Consider the following 13,367-nt stretch of genomic DNA (forward strand, 5'->3'; position numbering starts at 1 on the left):
TTTCTTTGGGGGAGACAACTCTGCGGCTCTAAAACAAAGGTCTAAAGCAAAGCTATGAAATATAACTACAATTCTAGTCCCTGTCAGCACCCACCAGATAATAGAAACACTTAGAAAAACAGCTACCTCTACCGAAGTCTTAAAATACCACCGTGTGTGCTGTTACAACCCCATTTCAGACTTCTAGGAGTCTGCCGCCATCCTGGAAGAGCAGAGGCCTTCACTGACCTGTAGAACTTGTTGATTCTGATCTTGATGTCGGTCTCATTGGGCCTGCCATTGCTCTTCTTGATACAGAAGATTTCTTTGATTCGGCCAATTCGATACGGCTCGGGGGCATCCAGGTTGCTGCCTTTGATGTAATCGGAGTATTTCCGGTAGTGTTCTGGGTAGAGGTCTTCATCCACAGGCTCCTTCCGCGGGCGCTTCACGGGACTGGACAGCTTGATGCTGCAGAGAAGCCAGTGTTACGCATAACTGAATACGAACCCATAAAAAGGAATCACCTCAGTGTGACCGGCCAGTAACACTACTACTTAAATCCAAACACCTTCTAAACCAGTGCAGCTAAGCGCCTGGAGATTTACGGAGAAAGATGAAACCTCATCCAGTTTAAAGCGGGTTTCTCCATCTGTGTGCCGCTGGCTACGGTAGCTGCTGACGCTGTTTGAATAGGCCCAGCTCCCAGCTCCCAGCCGCGGGACAGGACGGCACTTCCTAGCATGTGCCTCGTTCTGCCCAGCGAGTGCGAGAAAGGACACACAGCGGTGCTGGCAGGAACGCTGAGCTGCCTCCAGTACGCTCTCCCTCGGCTCAGACCGGCAGCCCCGAGAAGCCAGTGCTCCCACCAGCCCAAGCCCCCGAGTGACCCAACAGGCCAAGTGCCCTGCTGAACCACGAGGGACACGCAGTCCAGGCAGGGAGGCAACTTCCACAGCTGTGGGGCTGTCACCAAGCATGACCTAGGCTCTCCCGACTGGGGTGCTGACCTAGAGGGAATGCTGAAAGAGCATGGGTGGAGACTCACAGTCTGGGCAAGTTGAACCTGGCCTGACTACGGGGGGTAAAACCGGTCATCGGATTCGGCTGCAGGCTTGAAGCCTGCTGTTCAGGAAAGCAGCTGCCATGTTTTCCCACCAGGCCTCCTTAGTCTACTGGGCTCCGAAGGTACCTGTGAGCACCTGTGTGGACACGTCTTCTGTGCAGGGAGCACCTGGGCAGACAGCACTACGGGCGTCCTCCCCTCCACACTGAGGACAGCCGGGGCTAAAGCGGGTACTCGCACCAGCTGCACAGGCTGAGAGGACCCTGACCTCCGTGCTCTGTAATTCGTAATGACTGAACTGAGGTTGGGAACTGGGACTTTAGGAACTGCAAGTCAGGAAACGGAGAAGTTCTGAAAATGTTGGTTGGAATTCAACCAAGTGCTAGTTCTGAGAACAAAGACTGGATCGAGTGTGGAAACTCGGCCTACTTCTCCCTGAAAAGCCCCAATCTTCTGATACACAAAGAGATCTTGATACTTCTTGGCAAATGGGATTACAACTCACGTTCATTCAATCTTTCCTTTAGGCCCTTTAACACACTTCATCCCAAGAGCCTGGCAGGTGAAATACTCCTCCCACGTGACAGACCAGAACAACAGGAGATGGTCTCTGCCCCAAAGCCTCAGGGCTGGGTGGGGCCAGGCCCCCACCACAGACACTTGTGCTTGGCCAGCACACGCTCTGACTTCTTTCAGACTTACTATAGTCACCCTACCATGGAGGGCGGGATACTGCTGATCACCACACATACTAAGGCAACAGTCCAGGCAGCGGCTAGTCCTGGGGGTACAGGGAGGGGGACAGACCACAGAGCCAACCCTGCACTGGCCCAGCGCTCATGGCCCTGACCTGGGCCAAAGGGGCACTCACTTGAACGTGAAGGCCTCGGGCAGCAGGTATACGCCATCTCCGACGCGATACTGGATGCCGTTCTTAGTGGCCGAGCCGTAGAGAACCCGGCTGTCCAGGTCCTCAAGCTGTTCCATGACCCTGGGAATCTCTTTTTGCCTCATTTCAGCCAGACGGGCACAGCTTACACAGAACCTGAAGGAGCGAGGGACAGAAACAAGGGGCCCTGAGCTGGCTTCACCCGGAGCTTCTGGTGACCAGTAGAGGATGTCTGCAGACACTTGAAGAAACCGGCTTCCTGCAGTTTGTGTTCACACTCTGAAAACACTTATTTGGGACCAAAGACCAGAGATGAAACACAAGAGAATGCCAAGCTAATTCGACTTTTGAGAATTTGATGTGAAAACCCTAAGACAAACAGAACGCAGAATAAGGAAAAGAATACGCCACAAGCAAGAATGCAGAGAGTGGTTCGGTCACAGCTCGATGTCAGAGGAGTCTCCTACTGTTACCTCTAAAGGCTGAAAAGCTAATTGATAAAATTCAACATTTCTGATTAGGAAGTCCTTAAAGGAGAGCTAGAAATGGCCTTCACTGGAGATCAAATCAAGAGGCAGCACCAGGCTGCCTGGAGAAACACTGGGGGCACGTAAGCCAGCCCTCCCAGCCCCACCCCATCGGGCGAACTGCTGCCTCAGAGGCGCCATTGCGACTTTAGTTTGAACAAGTGAGGTACAGGGGTTACAAAGGAAGGCACAGCGCACTAAACATCGAAAGAGAATTTAAAAAGCAAGCCTCCTGGGTCACCTGGGGGGGCTTGGTTGGTTGGGAGTTTGACTTTTTACCCCCTTAACATTTATTTATTTTTGAGAGAGAGAGAGAGAGAGAGAGAGAGAGAGAGACAGAGAGAATATGAGTGGGGTAGGAGCAGAGAGAGAGGGAGACACAGAATCTGAAACAGGCTCCAGGCTCTGAGCTCTCAGCACAGAGCCTGACGCAGGGCTCGAACCCACGAACCACAAGATCATGACCTGAGCCGAAGTCGGACGTTTAACCGACTGAGCCACCCAGGCACCCCTGTGGGGGTTGACTCTTGATATTGGCTCAGGTCATGGTCTCCTAATTCATGGAATCGAGCCCTGTGTCAGGCTCTGCACTGACAGCATGGAACCTGCCTGGGATTCGCTCTCTCTGCCCCTGCCCCACTTGCTCTCTTCAAAATAAACATTTTTTTTTTTTTTTAAAAAGACAAAAACAGGGGCGCCTGGGTGGTTCAGTCGGTTAAGCATCCGACTTCGGCTCAGGTCGTGATCTCGCGGTCTGTGAGTTCGAGCCCCACGTCGGGCTCTGGGCTGACAGCTCAGAACCTGGAGCCTGTTTCAGATTCTGTGTCTCCCTCTCTCTCTGACCCTCCCCCATTCATGCTCTGTCTCTCCCTGTCTCAAAAATAAATAAACATTAAAAAAAAAAAAAAAAAAGACAAAAACAACCAAGCCTCCCTAAAAGCAGTCACTCATCAGCTAGAATGACATGGAATCAAAGATACCACTCATGAAAGAAAATATCTAAAAAACAGAAGGAAACATGCAAAATACGTAGCAGAAACGCTGAGCTACACACAAAGAGGCTGAAGACAGAAAGCTGCATACTGCTCCTGGATAGGAGAGCTTCTCATAAAGGCAACTCCGTGCCCAAGCTGTCCACACACTTAAAGCAACTGCAACCAAGTGAGGCTGGTCTCTGATTAGCAGGGGAAAGAAACCCCACCAGAGAGAAGTACGTGAAAGGCCAGAGTGAGGCACAGATAAGCACACGGCCCTGAGCACCACAGAGGCGGCCCCACAGAGGGGACCCGGGGCCCGGGCCCGACCCGGGCCCAGCACTCACTTGTACTTGTTGTCCTCCGTTGGCTGGGTTTTCGGAGGGGACTCGAACCTTGCGTAGTCCTGATCATACCACAGCTGGTAGAAGTAGGTCTTTCCATCGTCCTCCGCCATCAGAGGCTCAGGATCCATGCCTCCCTTTGAGGACAAGGACCCGGTGTCAGCCAGGAGCCCACGCAGGGAGGGGAAGGGCACGCCAAAGGGCGCCGGGCACTCACCTCCATGGCCCAGTTCTCTGACGGAGCTTTATAGACGACCTTCACCTTGCTGTGAATGTAGGAAAGCTGCATGTCCTCACATTCGTCTACCAGGAACAGCTCCAAGGGGTCCGACGTGGCTCCGAGGACTGTGTCTGTCCCCGCGCAGAACCAGTGGGCATGAAACATCTGCCCGTTGCTGCTGTCCTCCCACAGCGCAGTGACTCTGGAGTCAGAAGAAAGTCGCTAACCCGACTGGCAAACCTGGACCGAGTCTACTTAGGGGAACTTGTATTTGCAGTGTGTCTAGCCCAGGGCAAAGAGCCACTGCTGTATTTACACATAAGCATCTCCTAGGTGTTCAAGAGAAAGTGTGTGCTGAGGTCAAGCAAAGGAAAAGGTACAAACCTGGCTAAATACAGCGGTTTGGAGGAGTCATCTGGAATAACAGAGACGCAGTCCCCCACTTCCAGGGTTTCTGAGTCAATGCACACCTTCTTAAAGTAACTCTTCTTTCCATCAGTCTGAAAACGAGAGCTTCGTTTCAGGAGAGGATGGGTTCAAAGGTCTATGCTAGGCTTGACCCCCCTGTTCCTCTTATTTTGTATAAAAGCCTAATTCCTGACAATTTGGTAAGCCCTGAGCTCTACTGCCCTGGCTACTACAGAAAACCTTTGCTTCCTTGGCTGGAAACCTGCAACTAAGAGCACACACATTCCCTCCTCGTCAGCCCCGCGCTTCAGTGTCAGTAGCAAATCAGATTCCAACATTTGATTTTGAACAGTGCCGGTCCCAACCCCTCCCAGTGGTCCTAATGCCACATCCCGCCCCCAACTCTGTCAGCCACAAGGACCTACTTCTCCCACAAGGAAAGCTAGTTTCCACCTGAGGGCCTCTGCCCTGACTGGCCCCCAGGTCTCTGAGGCTGCTTCCTCACCAACCTTCTGGGTCTCAACTCAGATGCACTGCCTCCTCGGGAGCCTCCAAGGTCCCCACCTCCCTCCGGCCCTCCACTCACTGGACAGAACACACACCTGTCCTCCTGTACGAGGGGCTCAGCCCCACAGGACAGGGGCTCAGCCCCATTCAGGCCTACAGCAGCATCTGGCAGGGGCAGGCCTCACACTACAGACCAGATCTTTGGCTTCCAGACATCGAGGAAGCAGCGCAGAGAGATTACTCGCTCTCCGGCTTTGGTAAAGGAGTTGTGCCTTAGATGGACAGTCATAGGACGGCAGGGAGGCCATCTGCGAGTGTCACAAAAACACCCACTGCCAGGCCGGGGTGGATGGGGCAGTGAAGGCTCTCTTCGAAACAAGCTTTGAAGGGGAACCAGCCTGACCCCTCCTAGGACAGTGCCAAAGGCCCATTTTGGAAGGATAGGAAAACAGGAGTCTGTGGGCACACAACCAAAAACACATTTTCTGGCCTCTCGCTGGCCCTGCTCCTCACAGGCAAATGAGCAGGTTTCTCCGCTTGGGGCTCAGGCTGCTTAACACCGGGTGTGACTTGATGCTCAGAGGTGCGGCAGGAGGCTAGGTCTTCTCCAGGATTACCTTGACGGCTTCTCCGATCCAAGAGATCCGATTCTTGTTCTGTTTCTTTTTCTTCCCCTGATGCATTTTTTTGGGGGACGGCATCTCTGGAATATTGTCGTCAACTTCTTCATCGTCATCGGCCTCCTTCATGGCCATATTGGGACACCTATAGAGTCAGTAGTTATAGGCAAGTCCCCTCGGGTAAGTAAAACCTACTGGGGCTGTTTTAGCTGGGTAATGGGGACAGGCCTGGCGACAACACCAGAAGAGGGAGCACCGCCTTCCCTGCAAGTCTCAGCCCACCTGCCCCGAACAAAGCTCATGTTCCTCTGCCAGGAGAGCGGCGTCGGCCAAACCTACCTCCTCTCTTGGCAAGCCTGTTTGCTCCGTCCGCTACCACCAAACTTAACCATATCTTTACAGGCTTTACACTTTCCACATTCGGGCTGTTGACACACCTAAAAAAGTATTCAGGAAGGGAATGAAATGGCCATTAGTAACCGTTGGTAACCAGTTTTTTGTTTTGCGCGAATTACCAATTTAAAAAATTGTATTTGGCCTCATCAGGGAAGGGGGAAAAAGAAGTTCAGAACAAGATCCCATTCGTACCCTCCAGGTTAGTGAGAATTAAGAAGCAGGACACATGTTGGGACAAGTGTGGAGAACTGAGAACTCGCCATGCTCACGGCGGGGTGGGGGGGGGGGGGGCACTACCGCTCTGGAGACTTTTCCAGACCAAAGTTAAGCATAAACCCACACCCCAGCAATTCTGCTTCTATGTAGAGACGATCCCAAGAAGCCTCATTCAAGGATGTCGCCACTGCATTATTTATAACAGAGGAAGAAGCTGGAATACTCATATAATGAAATACTGTGGAATAATCGGAATGAGTCCACCAGATTACTTGTATCAACACGTAACAGTGGCAAACACCAGTTGTGTGTATTCAGGAAGCTCTGGACAGTGCATGTACATGTGCTAGGTGAAAAACTAAAACCAAAAGAATGGGGAGAACACGTGAATTCCTGTTAATAAAACAAAGGGAAAGACAGAGTCCAGCCGACGGTGTGAACACAGGTTCTGAAAGCAGTTGTGGTATTTTTGCATTTCAGTTTTTGTCCAAAGTAAGTCAAATACAGTATACTTCCGATATTACAGGTACAGTTCCAATAAAGCTAGTCAAATTAATTTCTTGGCTTTCCAGTACATATACAAGTTATATTTATTCTATAGTCTATTAAATTGTTAAATGTGTCATTAAATAGCATGAAATCTAAAAAAAAGTATATTTTTTAATTTAAAAATTCTTGGGGCGCCTGGGTGGCTCAGTTAGTTGGGCGTCTGACTTCAGCTCGGGTCATGATCTTGTGGTCCATGGGCTTGGGCCCCGCGTCGGGCTCTGTGCTGACAGCTCGGAACCTGGAGCCTGCTTGGGATTCTGTGTCTCCCTCTCTTTCTGTTCCTCCCCTGCTTGCTCGCGCGTGCTCTCTCTCTCTCTCAAAAACAAATATTTAAAAAATTGAAAAAAAAATTCTTTATTGATAGGGCGCCTGAGTGGCTCAGTTGGTTAAGCATCCGATTCTTGATATTGGCTCAGGTCTTAAGCTCAGGGTCATGAGTTCAAGCCCTGTGTTTGGCTCCATGCTGGGCATGGAACCTACTTAAAAGAAGGAAAAAAAACTGCTAAAAGCATGCTAACCATCATCTGAGCTTTCAGCAAGCTATAAATCACCGGTCACAGATCACCATAAATACAGTAAGTAAGTTTGAAATATTCTAAGAATTACTAAAACGTGATAGTCTCAAAGTGAGCAAATGCTGTTGGGAAAATGGCACCAATTGACTTGTTCAATGCAGGGTTGCCACAGACCTTCAGTTTGTTTAAAAAAATAAAAAACAAAACGAAAAACCCAGTATCTGCAAAGTGCAGTGAGACAAGATATGCCTATAGCAGATACCAAAGTATCTCTTCTCTAGATGACTGGAGAAATTAATCCCCCTAATACTGAGTGAAGTAAATCTAAAAAATTCCACAGGAAGAGAGGGCTTTTAAAAGCCCTCCAATCCATCCTGGACAGAGTCCCCACTGTCCTGGGAAAGTTACACCATGAGATGAGGCAGGCCCGCGGGGATGTCCTCCCCCTCGGAGAGGGCAGCACCTCTGTGGGGTAATCCCTTCCTCTGCACTCACACCAAGGCCTCTAGACAGTGCTATGCAGGTAGAACGAATGCCACCCAGGCAGCCAGGCTAGTCAGTAACAGTGGATCAATAGCGCGGTGCCCAAGCACACCTCTTTCCACAGCTGTCCGGCCAATCTGCTTGTCCCATGAGGCATGCAATCCTCTCCCTCCCCGCCCCCGCCCCGATAACTTTCTCCCAGCTTCCATGTTAGGGGTCACATTTGAGCAGGGAGAGTCTCAGCCAGGAGAAAAGTTCTTCAGATTGCGCGGGGAGCCCGGCCCAGGTGAGGTTACCTCACAGACGCCACACCGTCGGCGTTTGAAGGCGTTCTCCTTGTCTTCTCGGTCATCCTTTTCGATTTGCTCTGCGAAGAAAGTGTCAAAGATCTGGTAGACCAGCTTGGTAGTGGTGGCTTTAGTGGGGCCTTTGTCCTTCTCTTTGGCAGAATGCCCGATGGTCTGACGTCTTTCAGCTCGCCTGGGACAGAGGTTTCCATCGTGTTAGCAGGCTGGGGAGGAGTGCACAGGACACTCTACCTTCTCTGGTCTCCGGTCTTCGGTATTATGCCTGCTGCGTCCTTACCTTTTTCCTAGGGTGACCCCAGCCAACTTGATCAGGTCCCTCATGCAGGGGGTCAGAAAGATGGGCTGCTCGTCACTGTCCCCAGCCTCATCATAACTCTCCACTTGTTCTACCACAAACTGGGCGTGCCGAAGGAGAGAATCCTCTGTGAATCGATTCAGGTTGAGCACAGAAGGAGGAACAGTGGTCTTTAAGAAAAAGATCAGAAGTTTCTCTTAGGCTTAAGAAAAACCGTTCTAATCAAACTGAAAAGCGGTTTCTGGTTTTAGACAGGAGTTTTCTAGCAACATCTGTGCTGCATGTAAATAGGCATGAATCTCGGGTTGCGGAGACCCCGAGCCCCTCACCTCGATCTTATTGATCAAGTCTTCATAGGTGGAGTCTGGGTTGCTCTGCAGGAACTCAACCACAATCTTACTTATGTAGATCTTCTCCTGCATCACACTAAACAGCGGCGCGTACTCTGGGTTGGGATCCATCAGAATGTATTCGGCAAAAGCTGAAGTAAACCGCAATTTTAAAAAGTGGTCTGAATCTGATGGCAGCTATGATGGCCAAACGGCAGGGATGAGTCTATGAAGACTATGGGATAGTCTAAAAGTCATTCCATATGCACAAGTCAACAAAACGCAAAGGACATTCGGAGTTAACCCATTCAGAAGTGGCCTAAGACAGCTAGGGAACGGAGGCGCCTGGCTGGCTCAGTCGGTGGAACATGGGACTCTTGATCTCAGGGTTTTGAGTTCGAGCCCCACACTGGGTGCAAATATTACTTAAATAAAATCTTAAAGAAGGCAGCTAAAGGGGCGCCTGGCTGGCTCAACCAGTGGAGCACATGACTTGTGATCTCAGGGTCAGGAGCTTGAGCCCCACACTGTGTGTAAGATAAACAAAAATTTTAAAAAAGGAAGAAGACAGCTAAAGAATGGGAGACTGGCCAAGTGGCCTTATTTGGGCTCCTCTCTTGTTTTTGGAATTCAGTCGGAGTTTGAGCTGTAAGAATAGGACTGGCACTTCTAACTGGAGGGCCAGCTATAACCCCTACAAAAAAGTCATCCTGATGGTTTCGTAATGGAAACCATCCTAACGACATGGTTCCCAAATAGTCACAAGTTAGTCACGTGCCATTCACGGGAGGCTGAAACATCCCACCCAAGCCCAACCAAGCCCAGGGGAGGACAGGAACAAGGGCCCCTTTCCGATTCCATCACGGTCCACAACTGGCCACACACTTACAGGTGCTGAAGCCAATGAGCGCCTTTTCACCTCCGTCAAAGCCAGTGATCCACCATTCATTTATGGGGCCAAGATTTTTGCCATTAACACCACCTAGGAAAAAGAAAGTTTCCTGAAAAGAAATGGACTAAGAACTATGACTCCTATCAAACCCCAGAAGGGCCAGTGGCACTCTGAGCGCCCCCGAGGTGACTTCTCTTGTCAGCCAAACTGGGCAGTCCTCAGAGCCACCAGAGCGAGTTTGCTAATAGCTGTTCACAGCACAGTCTCAAGCCCTCACTTTAAGGGACAGTCGTTCCAACTGAATAGTGCTTTGCAGGTAAGCTTTGTTTTTAAGATCTCTGCCCAAACATAACCTGGAACGTTCCACTGACCTTCAAGAGACGGGTCATCATCGTAGATTGGTTTTGCTGAACCGGAAAAGAAGAGCTCAACGTTCTTCTCAATGAGACCAGTGTCGATCGGGCACAGGTGACCACGCTTACAGTACACGCTAGACAGGCGACAGATAGCAGTTACCAGCCGACCAGTGAAGGCAGGCAGAAGTACACAATCAAACTCAGACCCAAGGTGATGAGACCACGTGCAAGTCCTAGACTCTTAACCTCCTCGGCTGTCAGAACACTTCACTGGCACAGTGTCCTCACCCAGTTTCTACCCAATTCTCCCGCCTATGCATCAAGAGGATCTTGATGTCTACAGACCTAGGCATCTACAAAGGTGACACCAAGAAGTCAGGGAGTCTTACAGTGGGGTGACAGGAAACCTCACAAGGGAACAACGCACTACTGCGTCTTCCCTCGGCACACTGCTATCGGACAAGCACTGGCTTCTCAGATACATGCTGCTTACGGCTGTGGCCACCACCTCGGTCTAGCTCCAAAATGCTTTCACTGCCCACAAAGAAAACCTTCTCTCCATTAAACAGTCACTACTTCCTATTCCATCCCCGCCCCTGGCAATCCCCACTCTGCTTTCTCTGCATTTATGCATTCAGTGTTTCATACGTGCTTAATGTTATAGGAACTTCACCTTAATAAGAAGCACAGTAAGACCTACTACCTAACGGCATGAAGACAGATGTAAAGATATGGGAAGGACACACTTCCACCTCATTTGGAGGGTTAAACCTGGAGTTTGAGGGCATTCGTCCACAGTCCTACCACCCAAATGTCAAACTTCAGAAGAACATGAAATCAGGGTGTGTATGTGTGTGTTGGGGGTGGGGGGCCTTTCTGCTTATGGAACCGCTCGTGTTGGCCTCAAAGAGCACCTTCCGGGCAAGTACCATCCCGTGGTGCAAAGGCCCAGGCGGGCGACACAGAATCCGCGGGTCTTGAGAGCACCACCCCCCATCACACTCCCACAGCCTAGGCCCTTGGAAGCCAGAAATCCTCATCCTGAAACCGCACAGAACTTCAGAAATGCAAACACGAACGCCCTGAACTGAAACCCCCACCATGTGCCAGGCACGGTGGACAGACACGAACATCCTGAATTGAAACCCCTACTACGTGTCAGGTATGGTAGACAGACACGGGTCATCTCTCTGCCCTCGGGACTTAAGTCCAGTGGGAAAGATGGACACATAGCCAGGGAGGGGAGGATATGGAGGACCCACAGAAGGGGAGGATACAGTGCCCAGCCCGGCAAGCTATCCACGATGACAGGGAGAAGTTCTAAGTCCTAGGCAGAGGCAGGACCCACTAGTTCACAAAATGGACCCTGCCCAAGACTGCTTTCACCCGCCACTTTCAGCCCAAGTACCAGAGGTAAACAGAGTCCTTAAATAACTCCGGCAGTCCAGCTACAATGACACTATCCCTGCGAAGCGTGTCCTTAGTGCCGCCTCCCCACCCTACGGGAAAGGGTCTACAGCAGACCCTCTCTCAAGGAGGAAGCCAAGAGACCCCCAAGCTCTGACATTCCTGACCACAGCAGCCCGGGCTCCAGCTGCTGCTCCTCTCCCGAGCCTCTGTCCTAAGACACACAACAGGGCGGCACGAGGGCGTGAGCATCAGCCGCATCAACACAGATTTCACTTGCACCACCAGGCAGAGGTTGGGCCAGGGCCTGGGGGTCACTGGTAGGTGGACAGCATCTTGACACAGATCAGGATCCTGACGGTGTTCGAGAGGGGGATACAGCCAACCACCAACCACAGGGAGTATGAAATGTGCTGCAGAAGAAACACACTGGGGATCTTGTCTCGGGGCAAGAGAACCCCTAACCTGCTGTAGGGCAGGGGTGTTAGGAAAGTGATGCCCACAATAGGTATGGTAGAGGAGATCCACCCCCACATTTTCCTCAGGGAGGGAAAAAGCACCTGCTAAAGCAGGTGAAAGACACAGTGGGCGCATCCTGGAGCCAAGCCATTCCCCACAAAGAAATAAAGTGAAGCCGCAGAGTAACTGCAGCCCCAGCGAGGAGCAGAACGGAGCACAGGGTGCAGAACACAGGACTGCGTACTCACAGGCTTGTTTGAGCCTTGCCAAAGGCGCAGTCCAGACGCCAGGACCTTCACTCCAGAACCTCAAGGGCCACTGCCACAGCCTGTGCAGCCCTGCTTGGTCTAGCCCCCTTCCGGGCCCTCTGCTCCCGCAACTCTGGCCACACCAGCCTCATCACTGAGTCCTGCACAGCCAACAGGCGCCCACCTCGGGGTCTCTGTACCTGCTGTTCCCTCCAGCTGGGGTGTCCTTCCCCAGCTGTCCCCTCGACTTACGCTCTATGCCACGAAGGGTTCTGCTCGAGTCACTTCCCCTCTGTCCCAAACACACTCTCCCAGCCCCTCTCTGCTCACCATGCCTTTCACATGTGCCGCGGTTACTACCACCTGACACGCAGAACTTAGCTTCTGCCCCCAGGAAAGCAGGGACCCACGATGTTGTACCCATAACACCTGAGTCAGTACCTACCTAGCACATGGTTGGCCCTCATCCGGATGAATGAGCTTCAGGATGCGTACAGACTGAAGATTAGACATGTACGGTTTTAACAACCCACACAGCGGAGATCTACTACACTCCCACCATCTTTGGGGCTCTGATCCAGGAGGCGTTAGCAACTTGAGAAAGGCTACGGGTCAAACACTAAAGAACCTCACGAGGACATCAAGAACTTCGGCGCCTTCAGGAAGGTGCTCTATTACAATGAAGCAGAAGCATGTGCGTTACCTAAAGCAGGTCAGTTTGTGTTGGGGAAGGGCCTCATAACTCTCGAAGCCAGACTCGTTGGCATCGAAGATGGAGAGTCTCTCATTTGTCAACAGCTGTGGCTCATCCACCTGAGAGACAGCGACCGTTAGGCTGAGGCAGAGGCAGAGACAGAGGCAGAGGCAGAGGCAGGAAAGAGAAGGCGGGAAGTAGAGCCGGAACTTACTGCGTCGGGGGGATGCTGTTCATACTTGAGCTCGGCATCGTCCAGGTACTGCCCACACTGAACACACCGCAGAGGATTGGGCTGGGGGCACGAACACAAACAGCACTCAGAGGGCCGGCTCTGGGCAACCCCACCAGCGCCACAGCACCCGTTTTACTCCCAGTTGTGGGTTTACCTTGGAGGACACCACGGTTTTGGTTCGAGCCATCTTTTTCTCCGTTCTGAGAATAAAGCAGAACATAGTTTGTGTGTTTTTAATCCTAGAGGAACATGTGAGAAGCTGCCCAAGTTACACCTAATCTACTGACACAGGTGAGCACCAGCTGCTGCCTTGGAGGGAGAAGTGCCAGGTCCTCGGTGTCTCTGTACCACAAGGAGGGGACCTGCCTCACGCAGAATTGGAGCGTTTGGGTCCTGAGCTCACAGACTCCATAAGAAATAAAGCTAAGCTAAGGCTGCTCTAGCAATTCAT

The 13,367-nt window shown here is 51.5% G+C and overlaps 1 protein-coding gene across 4 annotated transcripts in view; it reads right to left on the reverse strand.

The window, feature by feature from the left end:
* DNMT1 (DNA methyltransferase 1) overlaps window positions 1-13,367 on the reverse strand; it is a 47,671-nt gene that overhangs the window by 8,989 nt on the left and 25,315 nt on the right. For all 4 annotated transcript variants that reach the window (XM_045491845.1, XM_045491847.1, XM_045491846.1 and 1 more), the window contains 15 exons: window positions 13,071-13,116; window positions 12,896-12,976; window positions 12,691-12,800; window positions 9,889-10,007; window positions 9,515-9,607; window positions 8,626-8,777; window positions 8,279-8,466; window positions 7,990-8,173; window positions 5,874-5,971; window positions 5,532-5,679; window positions 4,384-4,499; window positions 3,997-4,201; window positions 3,783-3,916; window positions 1,917-2,090; window positions 229-450 (listed from right to left, as the gene is read on the reverse strand). In XM_045491845.1, coding sequence (XP_045347801.1) covers window positions 229-450; window positions 1,917-2,090; window positions 3,783-3,916; window positions 3,997-4,201; window positions 4,384-4,499; window positions 5,532-5,679; window positions 5,874-5,971; window positions 7,990-8,173; window positions 8,279-8,466; window positions 8,626-8,777; window positions 9,515-9,607; window positions 9,889-10,007; window positions 12,691-12,800; window positions 12,896-12,976; window positions 13,071-13,116 — 2,070 coding nt within the window. The remainder of the gene's footprint in view (window positions 1-228; window positions 451-1,916; window positions 2,091-3,782; window positions 3,917-3,996; window positions 4,202-4,383; window positions 4,500-5,531; window positions 5,680-5,873; window positions 5,972-7,989; window positions 8,174-8,278; window positions 8,467-8,625; window positions 8,778-9,514; window positions 9,608-9,888; window positions 10,008-12,690; window positions 12,801-12,895; window positions 12,977-13,070; window positions 13,117-13,367) is intronic.

This window comes from Leopardus geoffroyi, chromosome A2, assembly GCF_018350155.1.
Source record: "Leopardus geoffroyi isolate Oge1 chromosome A2, O.geoffroyi_Oge1_pat1.0, whole genome shotgun sequence".
In the NCBI taxonomy this organism is placed as follows: Eukaryota; Metazoa; Chordata; class Mammalia; order Carnivora; family Felidae; genus Leopardus; species Leopardus geoffroyi.